Source organism: Zingiber officinale, chromosome 9A, assembly GCF_018446385.1.
Source record: "Zingiber officinale cultivar Zhangliang chromosome 9A, Zo_v1.1, whole genome shotgun sequence".
Taxonomy (NCBI): domain Eukaryota; kingdom Viridiplantae; phylum Streptophyta; class Magnoliopsida; order Zingiberales; family Zingiberaceae; genus Zingiber; species Zingiber officinale.
The window spans coordinates 130,414,473-130,435,089 of NC_056002.1; the positions used below are offsets into that span (position 1 = coordinate 130,414,473).

Consider the following 20,617-nt stretch of genomic DNA (forward strand, 5'->3'; position numbering starts at 1 on the left):
TTATTATTACCATATTTATAATAATATATTTCGATATTTATCATTATATTTTCCATATATTATCTTGACAATATGTATGGATAGATGAGTTAGCCTATGACAATTATTAATGAATAATAAAGAAGCAATTGTCTTTTCTTCCCTTGTCTCTCTATTCTTTCTTATATTTATGTGCTTCCGCATTATGTATTTCAACATGGTATCAGAGCCATGATCTTTAGTTTCTTCTGATCAATTTCTCTCTTTTTCTCTGCTTGATAGCAACAACCAATTTTTCTACCTATCAATTTCTCTCTTCCACGAATTCTATTTCTCTCTTTTCAAGAATCGAAACCCATTTTACTCCACGAAATCCTCTTCCTCCAAGAAGCCGACATCCTCCAACACGTCCTCCACCTTCTGAGCCTTCCTCCTCTCATCGTACTAATCAAGCCAATTTCTTTCCATTTTTTCAATTTATTTATTGTTGTCTTTTCCTTTTCATCAATTTCTTCTCTTCTTTATACTGCTGCTAAAGCATCTTGCTCTTCTTACTTATTTTCTTTCTTTCTATATTGCTTCTTTTTACCATAATGCATGTTACAACCTCTTCTCTATGCATCCTTTTCTTCACCGCAAATTGTAGGTCCGTACGCAAGTTAGCAACTAGCTGAGGGTGACACTGGGTGCAGCACCCACAACAACAACTCCTTGTTACAAAAGTCTAGGAGTCAACCCCTTTCCTTAAAAATTCACCAACTCCACCACTTCCTTCACTTTCTCCTTCATAGGGTAAAATTCACTTTACGACACCTCCTTCGTCGGCATTGCCTTCTCTGGGACTTTCTTTCCGGCCTCCTCTATAGTCTCTTATGCTTTCATAGAAGCTTCTTTCTCCTCTCTTTCCCTTCCCTGGTTGTTTTGGCTTTTAGCAACTATTTTTTATTTCCCTTCTCTTGATTCCTTCTTAAAAATAGTCCGAAATTATTTTTCTTATCTTTCCTCATTATGTTCCCCTTCTTCTTCTTTCAAGTTTTGATAAGAATATTCTACTCACAAATTTCTTCCTCTTAATCTTTCTTTCCCAAAATCAACAAGTTACTCTAAAGCTCCTCTCTCTTACTCTTACTATTCTCTTTTCTTCTCCTTCCTATCTTCTTTTTAGTGAGGTTCAATTCCTCCTCTTTTCTCTTTCTCTTCTTGTTTTTCTCGTAGTAAGAGCAATATTATTGTCCTTCTTAATTTTAAGGACTTCAAATTTCATCCCTCTTTATCTTCCTCTCTCTTTTTTTTTCCTTCTATCTCCTCTTTTACAATAGCAGGTTCATTATTACTACCTTTTCTCCATAACTATTGTTTCTTTTTTAGATGGTCAAATAGTAAGTTTTTTCATTGCTCAGCACGCAATAGCAGATTTTCTTCCACTACTCCAGCATATGCAACCACCAAAATGCAGCATTCTTTCTCTGTTGCTTTTATTCCGGAGACAGATCAGATTCCAGCCGTCAAACAACAACTCCTCGTCTCCTTCTAGTTGTTGTTTTCTTTCATCAAAGGCAAAGTTCAACAAATCTGTCGTTTCGTTGATCGTACTGGTGGATTTTGCTCTAGAAGATATGATTGGTTAATAACCAAACTCAACGTTCAAATATCTCCCATTGAGTTTATCGAGGGGTAATGACGATAAATATAGCAATTCAGGAGATTCAGAGATTGATTTTAATTATTGATGATTTATCATGTTTGGATTGTAATCCAAACCATATTTATCATTATTTCTATATTTATTATTACCATATTTATAATAATATATTTCCATATTTATCATTATATTTTCCATATATTATCTTGACAATATCTATAAATAGGTGAGTTAGCCTATGACAATTATCAATGAATAATAAAGAAGCAATTGACTTTTCTTTCCTTGTCTCTCTATTCTTTCTTATGTCTATGTGCTTCCGCATTATGTATTTCAACAAAACTTGTCTGTCACAACCTCAATCATGATCACGACGACTATCCATGGGAGCTAGAGCTCTGATACCAATTGACGTCGGACCGGATAGTGATTATATTGTGAGCTGTATTAATTCTGTTGGTTCAACTGTCAACGCCGGAAATAATCTTCTAAAACCTATTGATTTAGAAGAACACTAGTAAATATGAAAATAAATGGTATTGCTAAAAATATTATTAATCCAAAAAATTAACCTAACATCTTCCAAAAAAAGTATTTAAATAGCTAATACACAAAAGAAAGAAAGACTCAAAATCATAAAAATCCTAAATAGATTTAAAATCCAAAAATACAAAAGAAGAAAATAACTCAAAAAATAAAATAAAATCTTCGAATTAAAATTTTAACAAAGAATATAGAAAAAAAAATCTTCAAGGAAAATTCAATCTGTTCACATAGAGGGTTGGGTGAATGTGGAGGTCAAAGAAACCATAGTACTTGAGAAAACTGCAGCATCAACAAATCTCAGAGCTCAGAGCTCAGAGCTCACGGAGGAGACGCAGCCCCTGACAATCACAATGTTGGAGAGCATCAGAGCAGCCAGCAGGACAGAAGAGAAGTATCCCAAAAAATCATCATCGGCGAAGTCTGCACCTTCATGTGCAGTGCCCAGTCCGAGAAAGGTGAATAGGTGATGAATCCCACGAAGCTGAAGCTATGCCACATAGGAGTTGATCAAAAACTTGATTTGCTTTCTTTATGCTTTTTGGCAGGACAAGGTTTATCGTAACTGTCTTAACAGTGACTGTTATTTGTTCAAGATTGTGAATCAACTTCTATATTTTGAGAAGATTTTATTTCTCGCTCCCCCTGATTTCGTTACTTGTGGGTCTTGTTTGATAACATAGAATCAAGAAAAGGAAAAGGGAACAGAAATGAGCCATCCAGTCAGATGCCAGAATGATAATTTGGAACAGAGTCTAGCAACTGAACAAGGTATGTGAATGCTAACCATATGTAATTTATAGGAGAAATGGGCTATGTCACCCGGCTTCAAGAAGATCGCGGTCTAGCTAAGATTTTGCGGCCTCAAACTCAAGTTAATCCGCATAGTGCTTTTGGTTTTGCAATTCCACGGACGGTGGCAAGTTTGGAGCCAAGTAATCTTTTATGGTTCCCATAGTTCATCATAACTTGAAACTTAAGAGAGGTTCTCTAATTCGATTTAGCATTTATTTCCTAGCCAAAAATAACAAGTAACTATTATTATTTTCCTTGAAGGGAAGCATTAACACAACCTTAAACCAAATGCAAAATAAACAAACAAAACCTATGCACAAGGTTCTCCATTGAAATTGTAGTTGTGCATCACATAATTTCATCACAAGTAGACATATGCATAGTAAGAATCCATAATGCATGCATGATACTAGTCGATTTGTTTTCATGATGTGTGAGCACGTTGACACACACTCGATAGCTTATTATGATCACAATAAATTTCCTAAGGGGGCAATACACGAGTGCGATATTCTCCGAGGGCCCATATTGGAAATATATTTCTATACGCCGAATAATTGATTGTGCCATTTTTGCAAAAGACTCCCATAATCTCCTACAGAAACAAATAGTGAAAGATTGAATATTACTATTGATTTTGTCTTCTATAGAAATGAAATGAAAGAGATAAATTGAATATGAGTACGAAAGAAGAGCCAGAGAGCGAGAAACAAATATAAGTATCTAAATAATGCAATTGCAAACATTGCTATAAACCAAGAATGCAATAGGAATTACGGAATACTAGTTGAGATAAACAGCTTGATAAAAGAAGAGAAAATCTCGTTTTGGGATAGAGTTTATCCTCTCTGTTTTTCCCCTGAATGCACTATAGAGGTTTAAATTTGTCAAAATATTTTCAAACTATTATTCTTTTACTCGTAATCATTAACATTATTAATATTTTTTTAATCTCCCTCTTTCTTGATTAATGTACATGTTTATAACGATCTCGCGTCACATAATTTAAGGTAAAATGATCTGCAAGCAGACCCTTATCAGAAACAAAACTTTGCATGCAGTTCTCATTGATAAAAATTTTTGTTTTCACTCCCCAGTCAAATATAATGGATAATAATTTACCTAATTACCCCTAATATTTTTAGATATAAAAAGTCTAAAAATATGTATAATTCTTCTTAAATTCAGCACATTAAATTAGAATCTAGTATATTTTCTATCAAATTCAGCACGACTCTTTTTCTACCTCAATTAGATGGAAAATATACTAGATTTTCTTTAAATGATTCTTAATTGAATGGAAAATATACTAGATTTTCTTTAAATGATGCTGAATTTAGGAGAAATTATATTAAGTAGGAAAAAAGTCGTGCTCAATTTGATAGAAAATATACTCGATTCTAGTTTAAAGTGCTGAATTTAACAGGAATTATGCTCATTTTTAGACTTTTTGTACTTAAAAAAATGAGGGATAATTTTGATAGAAAATATACTCAATTCTAGTTTAAAATGCTAAATTTAAGAGTAATTATACTCATTTTTAGATTTTTTTATACTTAAAAAATCCGAGGGGCAATTGGAAAGTCATACTCAATTTGATAGAAAATATATTTGATTCTAGTAAAAAGTACTGAATTTAACAAGAATTATATTCATTTTTAGACTTTTTGTATCTAAAAATATGAGGGATAATTTTGATAGAAAATATACTCGATTCTAGTTCAAAGTGCTGAATTTAAGAGGAATTATACTCATTTTTTAACTTTTTGGACTTAAAAAAATCTAAGGGGCAATTAGGTAATGATTTTTGCATGAGGAAGTTGAAACAGATAAAACTTTATATGTAGGAAGTGGAAACAAAATTTTTTGGACATGGAGATTAAATGCATCTAATTATGATTAGAGATTTTTCTCTAATTTTCCGATAATTTAACCATTTATCATTCATCTAATTATATATGTCTATAACAAATGAGTAAAAAGAAATACATGTCCTTACTTATTTTCTTTTCCTCGCTTGCTCATCTCATTTCTCAAGAAATGAGAAAATGAAAGTAGCATGAATCGAATCTAAAGTTCTTTTTTTTTTTTGGAGTCCAGTATCCGACCTATCCTTGAATAACGCAAAAGAAAAAAAAAATCAAGAAAAAAACATTATTTATCACTACATATTTCACATATTATCAATTTATTCCTTTGTATCAATATGTGAAATAAGATTGAGAAAGTGTAAAAGAACATAACACTGTCATAACAAAATTAATGAAAGAATAAGATGTAAAAATGGAAGAAAAATAATTCCATCGAAGTTAAAAAAATTGTTAAAAATTTAAAGAAGTAACAAATATAAGACTAGAGAAGCACTAAAACACATCCTCAATAAAATAAAAGTAAAATAGAAAATAAAACTATCTATAGAAATAATCAATTGGTGTTTGATGAATTAAAAAAACAGAAGTGATGTCTTACTTGTTGGGGAAACTCGCCATTCTCCATTTGCATATTTATTAATAGCTTAGCTGCTCTATGCAATGGTCTTGGATCTCTATCGCCCTGTTTCAACACAAATTTGAAAAAAGTAATGTTACTTCATCTGTTACATAATTACATTCAAGAACATTTTATTAACACAAAAACTAAGTCAACCTAATAAGATATCAACAAAGGGTTTTCAACCTTCGATTTAATGAAAAAATAATTGAGAAAATAGTTAGGAATATTTTGAATCTATTAATCAATAGAGAGCTATTGATGATGTATCGGTGATGCACTCGAAGAAAATTTTATAGATGGTTATATGATTCGCCATATTTTTGGACTTAGGATGATAGACAATTCATAAACAAAAAAAAAACAATGATGTAAAAAGAAACAATGTCGTCAAGAAAGATACATAAGGCGACTAGAAAAGATAAGTGATTTAACAATCACAAATAGTTGAGACTTATGACCCTCTTAGCAACCCCAAATAGCCCCCTAAATAACCTCATCTTTGAACGCTATTTTTTTTTTTTTTTTTGCACGTGCTAATTTTGAACATTTGATTGATTTCTAGTTCTTTCGAAGATCTCAAGACAAGTAAGCACTTGCACCATAATCTTTATTGAATCAAAATTTCACTCATTTTGCATGAACTTAAACACAATATTTCCATTATTTTCTCCCCATTCACTAGATAAAAAATTGTTTGTGACTTTGTAATCCTAGAAAATCAAAGCCTTCATGAGATTTGTGATTGATAGATAACTAACTTGTCCAGCATCGATTAGAGCTAGCATTGCCCAGCTTGTATTCACTGCATGAATCCTATTGCCTTTAAGATTTGTGTATACCTGCTCGAAGAGAACACAAGAAATATCTTAGTCACTTGCCATCTTGATAATGTGAAAAATGAAGTGGTTAGTAACTTCTGAACCAGTCAAGATGCCAGTGTGACCCAATCATAATTTTAGGGTAAACGAATTAGAATTCGAATAGAGTTTGTTTAGTAAACTTATGTAGAAATATTCAGAATCAAGACGTCAGTATGTTACTTGATTCATAAACATCTTGGCTAATACAAAAACATGAAACAACCCAATGAAATAATCTGGGGAAAAAATCTTTCTAGCTAAATTTGATCTCTCGCTATATCTTAAAAAGGAAAAGGATATGTTATTAGCTACTCGTACCACGACCATAAACATTTAAATATATGACTTGCATGTTAAAAAAGGAAAAAGAGAGGAGAATATCATATGAAAAACTGAACTAAAACCCATATAATGGTGTTGATTCATGAAGCCAGAAAAGACAAATGAGTAATCAGTTAGGAATTAACCTTATCTTGACATGAAAGATAACTTTCTCTCCAGCCGCCAGAGGTAAGTTGTTTAGATAATAGAAAGTTGCATGCCTTTCGGATACAAGAGCTGCTCTCGTATGTCCTTCCAGCGGCAATCAATCCCCCTACTCCAAACCATGTGCCATAAGTGAAGCAAACTCCCCAACATCCATACCTATTAGAAGAAGTTAACAGAATGTAGCAAAAGTTTAAATGCCTTAATAGCACTTTTAGAATAAATGATTGTAAAGATTTTATTCTTGGCAATACCAAAATAAGACTAGTGATAAGATAGTTCAGCAAGATGGATCTTTAGGAATTAGTAACCGCAAATGTAGATTATAACACATTAGCTTGATGAATCTTTAAAGAAACAGGATATTTAATTTTACAAATATGACTTTGTAATGCAACACCATAATTAACTGTCAAAATAGGAACTTGGACAAAAATGATCAAGAGGATAGTCTACATTTGTTGTTACTAATTCCTCTGACCGAAAAATACACCTCGAAAGAATCAAAAGCAAAATTTTATAAATTTAAAAACTTATGGATCATATTTCTTTTATATATATATATATATAAATTGATAATAAAACTCATTTTTTCATAAAATAAAATCTCAGTTTATCCCTATAGAAAATTTAAACTGAACAGATTGAATCCTACAAAATGAATTCAAATGAAATGGACAACTATAAGTGCAAACCATGAACCATCATCTAGCTGTGTCTTTTCAAGAAAATGGGCTGCTTTGTTAATACAATCATCTATCTCATCTTGCCGATGGTCTGGATATAACTTTTTAAATGATGTCAATGCCTGAATCATTGAAGTGGTGCATTCGACATACCTATAAAAAAACATTTGCAATTCAATTGCAAATAAAAAATTAAAGTAACTAAATAGAAAATATTATATTAATAAATAGAAGTGATGGAATCTTACGAGTAATCAATCATAATGTCTCCAAATGATTCAGCGGGATTAAAAATCTATAAAAAAAAATAATTTAGTAAGTGAAGATTGGCATGAATTGGTAGAAGAGTGGCATATAATTATCTATCCTAATTTATAGATAAAAATTCTAGGTTCTTATCAACCAATCCAATAGACCAATCAATACTTTCTGCAATATAACTAAGACATTAGGTTTATCAACTTGTACTTCAGTTTCCACAAAAGATGTTGCCTTAGAAGGAAGCTTAAGTTGATTGTACATTGTTCCAACAAGTAAAGATAAAGCAAGTTTTGTTAAATTGAACATTGTTCCCATCCCTAACTCCATCCTATCTTTCATATTATACAAAACTGGAAAATATCTGTGGATTTAATTAATTCTTTCTTCTAAAAATCAGAAAATATACCAGTCCGTTAAGAAATTTTCACTTTTTTTTTAATTTTGAAATTGAAAAGGAACATATAATAAGATTTTCTAAATATAAACTAGCCACACCAATTTGTATATATGTTCCAAAATTTCTTTCTTTCCTTTATTTTTTGCTGTCTTATTCCTCGCGCTTTCCTCAACTATCCAAAGTATGTATGGTTCTGGAATGCACATAAGAATGCCTTGAACTAATGATCTAAGGAATTAGTTAATAATAATAATAGTAAACAATAATTAATCTCATTTTTACATCTTTAAAACTACATTTCGTAAATGCTCATGTGCTTCATCAACACATGCATGTTGTCTCCTTCCCATTTCTAGGCTTAAAGAACCTTTATGCCTCAATTTAATTACTTGGAAAATTAACAACTTCAAGGATGACCCTAGCTAGTGTTATATAAACAATTGTTTGTAGAAAGTGAATTAATCAATGAGCATACTCCAACCAAGCAGAATGCAATAGCAACATAATGCTCTTGGGGCACATACCTCCAACCAAGCATAGGACCTTGTAGGTTCCCAAGCGGAAACACCACCATCCTTGTTCTGCAACATAACTACAATTAGAAGAAAAAGTTATTGTTAAGAATTTCCATCTATTTTGGTGTTGTTACCATTAGTGAAAGGATGATATTAACAGCATCATAAAGCTTCCTTGTTTCAATTGGATCACCAACAATCTCTGGAGTAACCTTAGATAACAAGAGGGCTGCCTGTAGAAGAAACATCAGCATCAACATCAAGAAATTTGGCTTTGCCAATAGAAGATAGCAGTTACCTTAAGTCCTCCTGCTGTACAATCTGAGACAGCCCACCCTTGATCTGCAGTTGCAAAGGTCCATGCACCTTTGGAGATGTGGCGGTACCAAAACTCAAGATCACCAGGGCAATCTACAAGGATCTTCCAATCAGAAAGAAGAGAAAACTTAATGTACTTGCATATTCAATAAAGGGTAAATATTCAGTAGAAGAATACACATACTTTTGAGAACTTTGTTAAAAAATGCTAACCTGTGAGCTTTTAAAGAATTCGTGAGCCTTCTTGAGTGTTTCACCAAATTCCTCAGAAAGATCAGTTGACATAATTGCTTGAACAGCAAAAGCTGTGTCCCACACCTGGCTGCCATTACAGCCCTACAAAATTAACAAACAACAACAACTTCTTTCAAACACTGTACATGATTCTAGGAAATAAAAAAACTAATAAGAGTACATGTGCTGCATATTCTAGCGTACCTGCATTTTCATTCCATCTTCAGCTACCCATAGATAATCATATATTCGTGGAAGATGTAACTTAAATGCCTCTGAATTTGGGTCTTCAATCCAGACGCAAAGCATATTAAGTACCTATATAGATGAAATTTCAAAAGAAAACATTTCTCACATAATTGCTACAAAAATTGTAATACATGTACAGTGTCGGTCAGAAAGAAAAACTGGCTTGGATTTTTCATTCACATTCTTGGTTGTTATGCACTTATGATGAATTGCCGATAATGAATCCTATCGTTTGCTATAAAAATTAACAGTAATCAACTTCTTCAAAGAAATCTTTCGGCTTACCTTGTTAACTGCACCCATGCAAATATATCTAGTATTCTCATCTTCATAATGAATATGTTGGATAGCAGTATTAATAGCCTTCTCTCTCAACTTACTACAAGGCCAATGCATTAAAATAGGTTCAACAATTTTATGAAGGAACGCCCAAACGATGTCTTGTATAAATGGATGTGGATAGTATAAATCTTCCTGAAACACACATCATCAAGCCACAAAAAAAGAGCATTAGTATATACTAATAAGCATCGCAACTTATTAAAGTCACCAATTAAGCATCACAACTTATTATAGTCACCAATTACAAAGTTATTTAATTCATTTTATGATTTTCTAGTAAATGCACTTTGTGCTTAAGAAATTTGTGGATAAAAAGGAAGAAAAGTTTTCAGGAGTATCCCATTGAGGGTAAGGAGTTGACAAGAGCTAGATGATGTCACACGAGGAGGCAATTTTAAAGCCTATGGAGAGAAGAGACAGTACAATAAATGCTACCACCATTATGAGAGAAGGGCAAGCCTATGAACATTTAAGTCAATGATTCCAAGTTCTTGATATTTACAACTAGACAAAAAAAAAACAATTGCTCTTGAAATCAACTGAGAAATAGAGGATGAGCCAATTTAATAAATCATCCATTTAGCAGCTTTGAAGATGTAGGAAGAAATTATGGAGAACAAAAAGTACAACATTCATGTGGGCAAGGCATCCATCGTTGTTTAAGTGTCTAGCTCTCTAAGGAGTTATCCATGAAACAATTTTATGCTAGGAATCTTAAGGATGCTCGGATAAGAAGTTAGAAGTCAAAGAAACATGGTTGAGAGGATGCTAAATTACTTCTAAAGAAATCTATAAGTACCCTAAGGTAGTTTTGATGTGATCAACCAAGTTAAGTTAGGTCATGTTGGTGTTTAACCCTTATGTCTAAGTGTACAGGAACTTAGGAGCATAGGAAGTCGAGTGAAAGACGCAACTAGCGAGAAGGACGGTATGAGAGAGAGCCCCTGGAGAGCCCGAGGGCACCTCGGCTCGGCAATGCTGCAAAGGCCGATTCAACCCGATTCAGGCGTCCAGAATTGGTCCAAGCTCTTGGACTAGAAAGTTTATCGAAACTCAACGTGTTGCGAGCTATTACGACACGGATAAAATTCTATCTGAGTCCAGGCGCTTGGAACCCTTCCAAGCGTCCCGATCAGGGCTATAAATACAACCCTAATCTCAGTAGTGCAATAGAACACTTGTAACCGATTTGTCTTTTGTTTAGCTTTGCAAATTGAGTGCTTTAACTGTTGTAAGAGGCTTCTCCGCCTGAATGAGATTTTAGTGAGCTTTAACTTTCTTGGATTAGTAATCCGTTGATTGCAAATCAAGTAACTCTTCCCGTGCTTTTAATTCTCTTATGCAAGTGTTTATTTTTATTAAATTATAAAGTCGAGGAAGATTTGTTTGTTTTTATTGTGCAGACTATTCACCCCCCTCTAGCCGGCCGCTAAGGGACCAACAAAATCTACCTAGACAATGGGAGGAGTAAGGGCATGTTGAGAAGATAATTTCAAGTGGAATAAATTTTAAGCCCGTAGATAACTTAGAATGCAGATACAATGAGAGCTTCAAAATCAACTAACAAGCATTCTCAACACATATCTTCAAAAAATAATTAGCACTTAGACAATCATACATATGGTAACTCCATAATATACATGAAGATAATGTATGCTTCAAAATGGAGCATTAAAAAAAAACCATCATCTAATAGGAGTTGAGGATGCCATCACACATAAATATCAAGAAATGAAGTTTGGGTCATGAAAAAGTAAGAAATGTGTTCATATCCTCATACTACAAAATAATACATAAAAGAGTCTTGGTCTGTATTACAATGCTAGAAGTCAACTTACACAAGGGACTCATTACAAATCTTATATCCCCATGCTACAAAATAATGCATAAAAGTGACCTCTTCTGTATTACTCACTATGATAGCAGTCAACTTGAACAAAGGACTCATTGCAAACCTCAACCTTTTAGTTTACTACTAATACAGAGTCTAGTACCTCATTTCTATTGATAGTTATCTAATTCGCTGTATCTCTTCCCATCAACATTTATTTGGACTGAATGCACTTATGATAAAGGTTTAAAATCTCGACTCGTGTCGAGATTTCGGTCTCAGATAGGAATAATACAGTTTTAGTATTTTTTTTATTTATATATAGTAATTATCAGATAAATATGTTTATTGTGTATAATTTGAAAATAAATTGTATATTGATTTTATATAAGTTTTCAATTATTGAACAACTTAATATTATTATACAAAATAATTAAATATAGTTTTCTTTAAAGAAAATTATCTATCAATAACTCGAATTAAAATTGATACATTATAATATGTTACCTTAGCTTGCTAATACCAAAAGAAGTGGTGTGAACTAGATGGAATCATTGGTTCTCGTAACATTCTATTTAGGTCAACTCTGTAGTTCTCCAAACCCTAGATTAAACAATCATAATTATATAAATTAATACAAAGATGTTATTTTATATATAATAATTATATAAAAAACTATTTCTTCATTTAATTAATTATTAATTTAAATAATATATATTTAAAATAGTAAAAAATATCATAATATTAATTAAACATTAAAAAGGTAAAAAAAAAATACAAAATGATAAAAAAAAATTATCAGAATATAAATTTGATTTATTAGAATTTTTTATACTTTTTAGAATTTTAAAATAAAATTTAAAATAGTAAAAAGAATTTCAGAATATCAATTATAAAATTAATAATTTTTTAAAATTTCAAAAATATTTTTTTATATATTTTATTGGGATAATTTAATTAGGTTTATGAAAGTTTCTTTGAAATATCACACTTAAGTTGGGAATTGATTCAATTAAATAAATCACAATTTTAATTTGAACAGTAGCATCGCCCGTGGACACTTATGGCGGCGCTGGAGGCATACCGCGATGCCTCTAGGGGCGTCGAAAGCGTTGCGGGACGGCTCTGACCCACTTATGTTGTGCGACATGCATGCGTGAAGGACAGATGACACATGCAAAATTGAGGAACGTATTGTGCCAATTTTGCTCCCCAAGTAAAAACTATCTGGGTCGCCTGACATGAAATGGTATTTCAATCATTGCTTATGATAATAATCATACAACCTCATAATTATTAGTTACTCTAAGGCACATTTAGATACACTGTAGATACTATAAAATAGGAAAAAAAAATACAATGACATGCATGATAACATTACATCCATTTAGTTAGAACTAGGAGAATAAGGAGTAAAAGAATTGCACACCTTTGCGCATTCCTTACGAGCTTGATTCCAATCTATCTGGTCATATGGGCAATGGAATAGCTCATTTCTTAATGATGAGATTATTGGGGTAATTGGGCCAGTAAATCTTTTCCCGTATATATATGACATGGGCAAGTAAACCATCCTACAATAGCACCACACTCGTCCTATAAACAAAATATTTGATAAAGTTTAGAGCCTTGTTGTAGCATTCACAATATATATGACATGGGCATAGTAGAACAGGTCTATCACTACATGTGGAGAAGTGAAATTGGCACCTGTTTAACAAAATAAAATGGACATTATATTCTACTTATTTTTTATTTGGCAAAAATTTGTACAGATGATATTGCGAATGATCAAAACTAGTTAAGCAATACAACTATGTCAGGTAGAGTTATAAACCGCATGGAATGATGTTCTTCAAAACTCATGTAGGAATGACAACACTAATAGAGAGATAATGGAGTTCTCAAATATATACTAAAAATTTGCACCATGTGTAAAATTAAAATTATTATCTCATAGTAATGTAATTTCTCTCAGTAAAGTTGTTGTCGTATGACTTGGAAGTCTTGAATTTGACTCTCAGAAACAGTCTCTTATAGGTAAGACTGTGTATAATAGACTCTTCCTCGGGACCATGCATTGGCAAGAGTTTCATACACCAAACTACTTTTTTTATATATAGTAATGCAATTTTCATGCAAAAAAGTTGGAACCATCTCTAATCTCCACTTTAGTAATCATATAGTTCATCTTAAGCCTAGGAAGTATCTAGAAGACATAACTTACTTTTCTTGGTAACTAAGTTACACATAACTTTTGAACAGTACTGAGAATGTCTATGTAGAAAATTTGATCTTCAAATTTTCAAGTCACATAAAAGTTACTTCTATCCAATAGGTTTGGGCTATAACGGAAACTATATATTAGGCGCATTGTCTGCAATAGAAAGTTGTATATTACATGTTATCACAAAAGTATGAAGAGTTACAAAATTAGTCATGAAAATTGAAAAGGTCTTGGTATTGTTTCAATTGTGCTCAGAATCATAACTGAAGTTTATGTCTAATAAGCAAAAGTCCTCATATATGTTGTTCCTTAGTATTACAGGAGCATGTAGTAAGTGATTGTGAGTTGTGATTGCGTTCTCCACAATACAAAATTTTAATGTTCTACCGGTTACCATTCAACTTATCTATGAGATCATTTTTTCTTTTACATCCTCTTTTTAGTTACAACTAGATATCCTACTCATTGTTCTCTAACAAATGCATACCTGGATGAAAAGGTACAAAGTATGGCAATAACCACATTTCTGGTGGCAAAGGGTTGTTACCAGACCAGTCAAACACTCCAAGCACCTGAATGAATTCAGTGCACATGAATCAAGGCTCTTCTTTTGGAAATGTGATATAAGTAACAAATAGAACAAAAAGTGCTAAAAAAATCCTATAAGGTTATCACCAAATGTTTCTATGGCAGGAACCCCATTGGAAGCAAAGCATGCGGCTATATAAGTGAGTATAACCGACCCACTCATGCTTAGTTTAGTGAGGTAACTAGCTTTGGCTTGTGGAATACATGGATATCAAGCTTTAATACAAAAGAGAGTCACTATTACTTACAGATAACCAGATCTTTCCCCATGATGTTGTACAAGTAGCACTTCCATGGTCTAAGATCCATTCTCTCCCTTTTTCCATTGCCCCATCTCCATCATCAGGTCCTTGTCCAAGCAACCTTAAAGTAACATAACACAATGCCGAACCAAACATAGTACTCTTACCCTCAATATGAAAACCCCACCCTCCATCTCTGTTCTGCAATACATAAGCAGGCAAATGACAATTTAGCAAAGGATTCAGATCAAGTTTATAAAAAAAAAGAGAGAGTCAAGAATATGATACTTGATGATTGTAGAGATAACGACGGATCTCCTTCTGGTGTTCAGGTGTCAAAACAGTATTTAGTGTTCCAGTAACATGTAAAGTTATTATCTGCACAAATCAAAAGGCAAAAATTTAGTAGACACCTGATATGCGCAATAAAATTGTGTATATTATCTGGCAAGACAAATCCACTGACAAAATACAAGTCTTATCCTGGCAAAAAATACCAATATTGCAGGAATATTGCAGGAAGTTTAATCTAGAAAAAGGGTTAAGCCGTTATAATTTTTCATATGAAAAGATTCAAGCAAATACCAATCCTGGCAAAAAAAACATTGGGCCTGCAAATTCCCCAGGCCAGTGTCCATCATGTGCTTGGTGAGTAGAAAAAATGCTAATGGCCTTTCTTAAGGAAGTGACTAGAGCTTCTTCCGTGACATCTTCATCATCTTGAATCCTGATGATAGGATAGTCCATCTCAAGTGGATTCTCCTTTGCAAACTGCAATAAAGTAAAGAAAATGATAATCTCAATCACTTCCATAAAAGATAAAACACACACATGCTCGCGCAGAAAAGAATTTGCAAGAGTTGTTTTCTGACCCAAATGAAAGTTGCAAGAATTTGCAAGACATTTCTTTTCTCGTCGCTAAATAACATTGTTCTTATAGTGATGTCGTGTCCTTTCTTTTACATATATGGCAAATCCATATATCTTCTTTTGGAACTTGAATAGTTTTGAACTACAACTCGATCGTACCTGCATCCGCATAAGCAGATCGGCGCTGTTTTTCTTCTCGAACCGGCTCTCCCGGAAAGCTTCTCGTGCCCTCTCCACCTCCTCGATTTCCTCGGGCGTGCCGAGGCTGGGATCGAACTCCCACACCTGTCTGCCGGCGTGATTGTTGGTTGTGCGCAACCAGGGGCTGCCGCCCTCCGCGATCTTGAGTCTCCACATTGTCAGATCGTAAGAACTGCACGCGGCTTCGATGGAAGAAACTGCCGTGCGCTGGAGTTCCACGCCGTCGAATCGATGGAAGAAGTGGCCTCACTCTTCGCTGGGATTGAGAACGAGTGAGTGACTATAATTGAATTGCGAGGCTTCACTCTTTGCGGTCGCGGGCGCCGTTAAGTATTTATAATTCAATGAAATTTCATTGCTTAAATTGTTTGGGAAACTACACACAATTAATAATTATTAAAAAAAAAAAAACAACAGATCAATTTTAACCACTTAAATTTAAACTTTAATAAAATAATTATTTTCACATATTTATGTTAGTATAATAAAAAATCAACTCAAATTAAAATATTAATAATTGTCTCATTTTTATTTGGCCGATACAATTATTAATATAGTATTTATAAAAATTTTAAATTACTACCTGATATAATATTGATCAAATGGAGGAGTTCAGATTCTCTATCCCCATTTCTTCCTGTACCCGTGTCTCATTGTCGATCGGATAGATTAGATTAAATCTCAAGATATCATGACATCTTTAATATATGTGCAGTATCTTCGTGATGTGTAAATCATCCTTGAGATTTAATCTGATCCGTCTGATCGACAATGGGACACGGGGACAGGGAAAAATGGGGACAGAGGATTTGAACTCCCCCGTGTTCCCATTGTCGATCAGATTAAATCTCAAGGATGCTTCGCACATCACAAGGATACTGCACTTATTAAAGATGTCATGATACCTTGATATTTAATTTGATCTGTCCGATCGACAATAGGACACGGAGACAGGGAAAAATGGGGGCAGAGAATCTGAACTCGACACGGGGACTGAGAAAAATGAGGACAGTGAATTTGAACTGATATAAAATAAAATTAGTTTATTTTAGTATTATTAAATATATTTTTATCAATTAATGCGTTACGTTCAAAATTTTATTTCTGATGTTTAAGTTAAATATCAACTACTTAGCAAATCATTATGGGCGTGGCATCCTTGCACAATGAGTCGTAGGGTCGAAGGTCCACGGACACGCACTGGATGAATAATCTGGGCCGGCTGTGTTAAATTCTGGAAACACCACGCTTTACCCGGACCAACATTCACCGCTGATTTAGCTCCTCCAAGAAAGAAAAAATTGATTTATTCCATTTCAATTTAATTAGAGCTATAAAGGAATTTTGGAAAAATAAATGAGGTGCTCGCTCTCTTTTAATATTATTTTTTTTTTTAAAAAAAAGTGTATTGCTGTATTGTTTTTTTTTTTAATTCTAATGAATATTAAAGATATTATGATACTTTGAGATTTAATCTGATCTGTCCGATCGATAATAGGACAGGAGGAAAGGAAAAAATAGGGACAAAAGATCTGAACTCCATAATCATAGCCACTATAATTATTTTTTCAATTAAAAATAAAAATAAAGGGACGTTTTGATGTTGTGCTTAGTGTTAGACCAAGTTAGTCGATCCGACCTGCTCCCTGTCCGATCTCGTCAAGATCTATCCCTCTCAATCATCCTGCCTCTTCAACTTGTGTCTCGAGTTGAATGGCAATGAAGGTCAATCGATGGATCTCCGACTGCCGATCGTGAGGATCCACGATCCAAACACACAAAATTTTCTTTTATTTCCTTCCCGTTGCTGATTGCTCCTCCTTTCCCATTCTCCATGTTTCCTTGATTATTCTAGGCACACATCTGCTGTCATGTCTATATCTCTATTTCTCCAGGTGCCACAAAAAAAAAATCCCCTTATTTACATAAGACAAACTAAGTAAATCAATTAGGTCCATCAAAGGCCTAATCAAGCAAAATTAAATGAGTGGACAGAGGACCCGACAATCAAGCTAAGTAGAGCATGGCAAGCTGAAGCTGAAGACAATTTTTAATGTAGGCATTTATGAATATGAAAGCGATTCTTTGTTTGTTAGCTATATCTTCCTATCAATCAATATAAAGTGCATTTATTTTCTAACCCAATTAAGAAATATCTATTCTTATTTTCTTATTTATCTATTTCATTCTAATTTCTCCGCTCAATTTCGTGAACCGAATTAAATGCAAAATAAACAAACAAAACCTACGTCTAAACGATTCTCCAATCAAATTCAAATTTTGGTAGCCCACATAATCATTATGACAAGTAGAGATGCATGATACAAGTTTTTTTTCATGACGCGTGGGCACTAGACACACATTAATTTTTTTTTTAATGATGTGTGAGAGCTTTAACACATAATTGAAAATGAAAATTTATTCCCGATTTACTTTAGTAATTGATGGAAAATTTTTATGGGATCAAATTAGTTATCTTCAGAATTAATTAGTTTAAAGAACTTAATACTTGAATTACTAAAAAAAAATAGAATTAGTTTAAAGAACTTAATACTTGAATTACTAAAACAAATAGAAATTTAAGAAAACAATTTAATAGCTTGTTTCTATCTCAATAATTTTAATCATATCATTGTAGGAGGCAAGGCAAGATGATCTTTAATTAAGGCACAAGACACGAGTGTGATATTCTTCGAGAGCCTATATCGAAAATATATAGTTTAGGGTAAAATACCACATGCATGTTTTCGATTCACCATTCTAAAAAATCACTAAGGATAAAATTAAGATTATCTTATAATATTAAAGGTTTCACATAGTAGAGAAATAAAGATCTATACTCCGACTACCTTTATTGTTACTATAACACATGTGGTATGAATCACATGTTATGATGTTCTTCTCTTTACTAATAAAGAGCACAGATTTTTCACAAATTTAATATCGTATAGATTTTAATCTAGACATTCCCAATGCCTAACTTGAATTCACCTCATGAATTTTTATTTGAATTTTAGCCGGTTTAGTAAATAGTGGGTGTATCTACTAGACTTTGACTAGCACGGATAATAATAATAATAATAATAATAATAATAATAATAATAATAATAATAATAATTGATCCGTAGATGATGGCGGGTCCCACCTAAGGGAGGTCAAAGTCATGAGAATCGGATGACGTGGAGGGCACGATCCAACGTGTGGCCGAGGGGACAACGACCAACGTGTGGCCGAACGGACAATGGTCTACTGTATGGCCGAACGGACAAATGAACCAACATGTGACTAAGCGGATTAACATATAAAGAAGCACAGCATAACCAGAAGGAGCAATGTGCGTCAGAGTGGATTAAGGATAAGCCCAGTGAAGGACGTAAGACCAGGCTAGCGCAGGTTAGACCCGCTTAGCTCCCATGAGCCTCCTCACATATCTTTTTAAGAGTTAGAGCCACTGACAGCAAGATTGCTCCAACTGATAGAAAGTACTTTAGAAGCTTGCAACCGTCGTGTCAGAGGATGGTTGGCCTGCTTAAGGAATAATGTCATGGACACTTTTTGGAGTTATCTTTTCATATGACATATGGAAAATGTGCCCATACTTTAAGATGTGTGCACAGACACTACAAGACCCTTATAAAGGGGGTGGGTGGGGTGGGGGGAGGGTTCCTTCGCCGCAGAGGTACGGGCGACATCTTATACTCTCACGCTCCAACTACAACATTTTTACTATTCTCTGCCGGAGACTGACTTGAGTGTCGGAGGGCCAACGCGGGGAACATCTTCCCGGCTCAGCACTGGCATTCCCCTTTGATTTCAGGGAGCACGCGGAGTCTCCTGGAGGATGGCAGATCCCCATGGAGTCTTCATCGAGTCAAGCTGTGAGCTTCGTCATCAGGTCGTCATCTCCTCAGATTTTGGACAAGACCAAATTGATGTCGTCTGTGAGAACATAGCCTGCATCCAAAATGTGAAGATGGATGACGCTGGACGACTCACAACTGTGACACTCAATCAAGAGGATTTGGAGGCCTTGATACAAGCCCGCGTGGCGAAACTATATCAACAACAACAAGAAGTGACGCTCGGCGGCCGAGCGCCACATGACGCAACAACATTGATACTCAATCAGTAGGTCAATCGTGGGTCCCGAACCGACAATCACCAGATCGGCAGACATTCAACCGACCGATAGGAGGCACCCAACACATCGATCCCCTATCATCAGGTATTGTTTCGTACTCCACAAGAGGAGCAAGGATGCGTCGAACGGGCACAAGGATCATCTTCGGAAGAGATGGTTGTTTGGGATTGACGAAAGGGCAAAGCCCCATGTCTCGATGACTCTCCTGAATGGGTCAACCGTCAATTTTGTAGGGTCATTCATGAGGATGAGTTGTCGTCCAACTTCAAGCCATTGACGATCAGAAAGTACAATAGGTCAACTGACCCGGAAGACCATCTGCTTGAATTTGACACTATGTCCACCCTTCACCAATACTCGGATGGAGTCAAATGCAGAGTATTCCTTACCACTCTCTCAGGATCAGCGCAGAGGTGGTTCCAGCGACTGCTGATCAACTCCATACGTGGCTTCAGAGACTTCTGAGTGACATTCGTTTAACACTTTGCCAGCAGCCGTCATTACCAAAAGACGGAAGTAAATCTATTCGCGGTTAAGCAAAGGTCCAAGGAACCACTCAGGGCCTATATTAAGAGGTTCAACTAAGTGGTCATGGAGGTCCCGTCAGCCACCTAGGAAGTTCTACAAAGCGCCTTCTTCCAAGGACTTGTGGAGGGGGAATTCTTCCGATTTGCTCATCATGGGACCACCGAAGAATTTCGATAAGCTACTCGGGCG

The 20,617-nt window shown here is 34.3% G+C and overlaps 1 protein-coding gene across 2 annotated transcripts; it reads right to left on the reverse strand.

The window, feature by feature from the left end:
- Positions 1 to 3,320: 3,320 nt before the first annotated feature.
- On the reverse strand, positions 3,321 to 16,061 carry LOC122021422 (cycloartenol synthase-like). 2 transcript variants are annotated; one of them, XM_042579542.1, is made up of 18 exons: positions 15,718 to 16,061; positions 15,274 to 15,459; positions 14,977 to 15,066; positions 14,695 to 14,889; positions 14,346 to 14,430; positions 13,061 to 13,227; positions 9,744 to 9,932; positions 9,414 to 9,527; positions 9,189 to 9,311; positions 8,956 to 9,078; positions 8,792 to 8,890; positions 8,667 to 8,723; positions 7,733 to 7,779; positions 7,494 to 7,637; positions 6,780 to 6,957; positions 6,211 to 6,291; positions 5,429 to 5,512; positions 3,321 to 3,554 (listed from the first exon to the last, which is right to left on the reverse strand). In XM_042579542.1, the coding sequence occupies exons 1-18, from the start codon at positions 15,913 to 15,915 to the stop codon at positions 3,444 to 3,446; spliced, it is 2,271 nt and encodes a 756-aa protein (XP_042435476.1). In that variant the 5' UTR covers positions 15,916 to 16,061; the 3' UTR covers positions 3,321 to 3,443. The 2 variants fall into 2 exon arrangements, with proteins under 2 accessions (XP_042435476.1, XP_042435477.1); XM_042579543.1 differs by lacking the exons at positions 3,321 to 3,554; positions 5,429 to 5,512; positions 6,211 to 6,291 and having other exon boundaries at positions 6,784 to 6,957; positions 7,501 to 7,637.
- Positions 16,062 to 20,617: the final 4,556 nt, after the last annotated feature.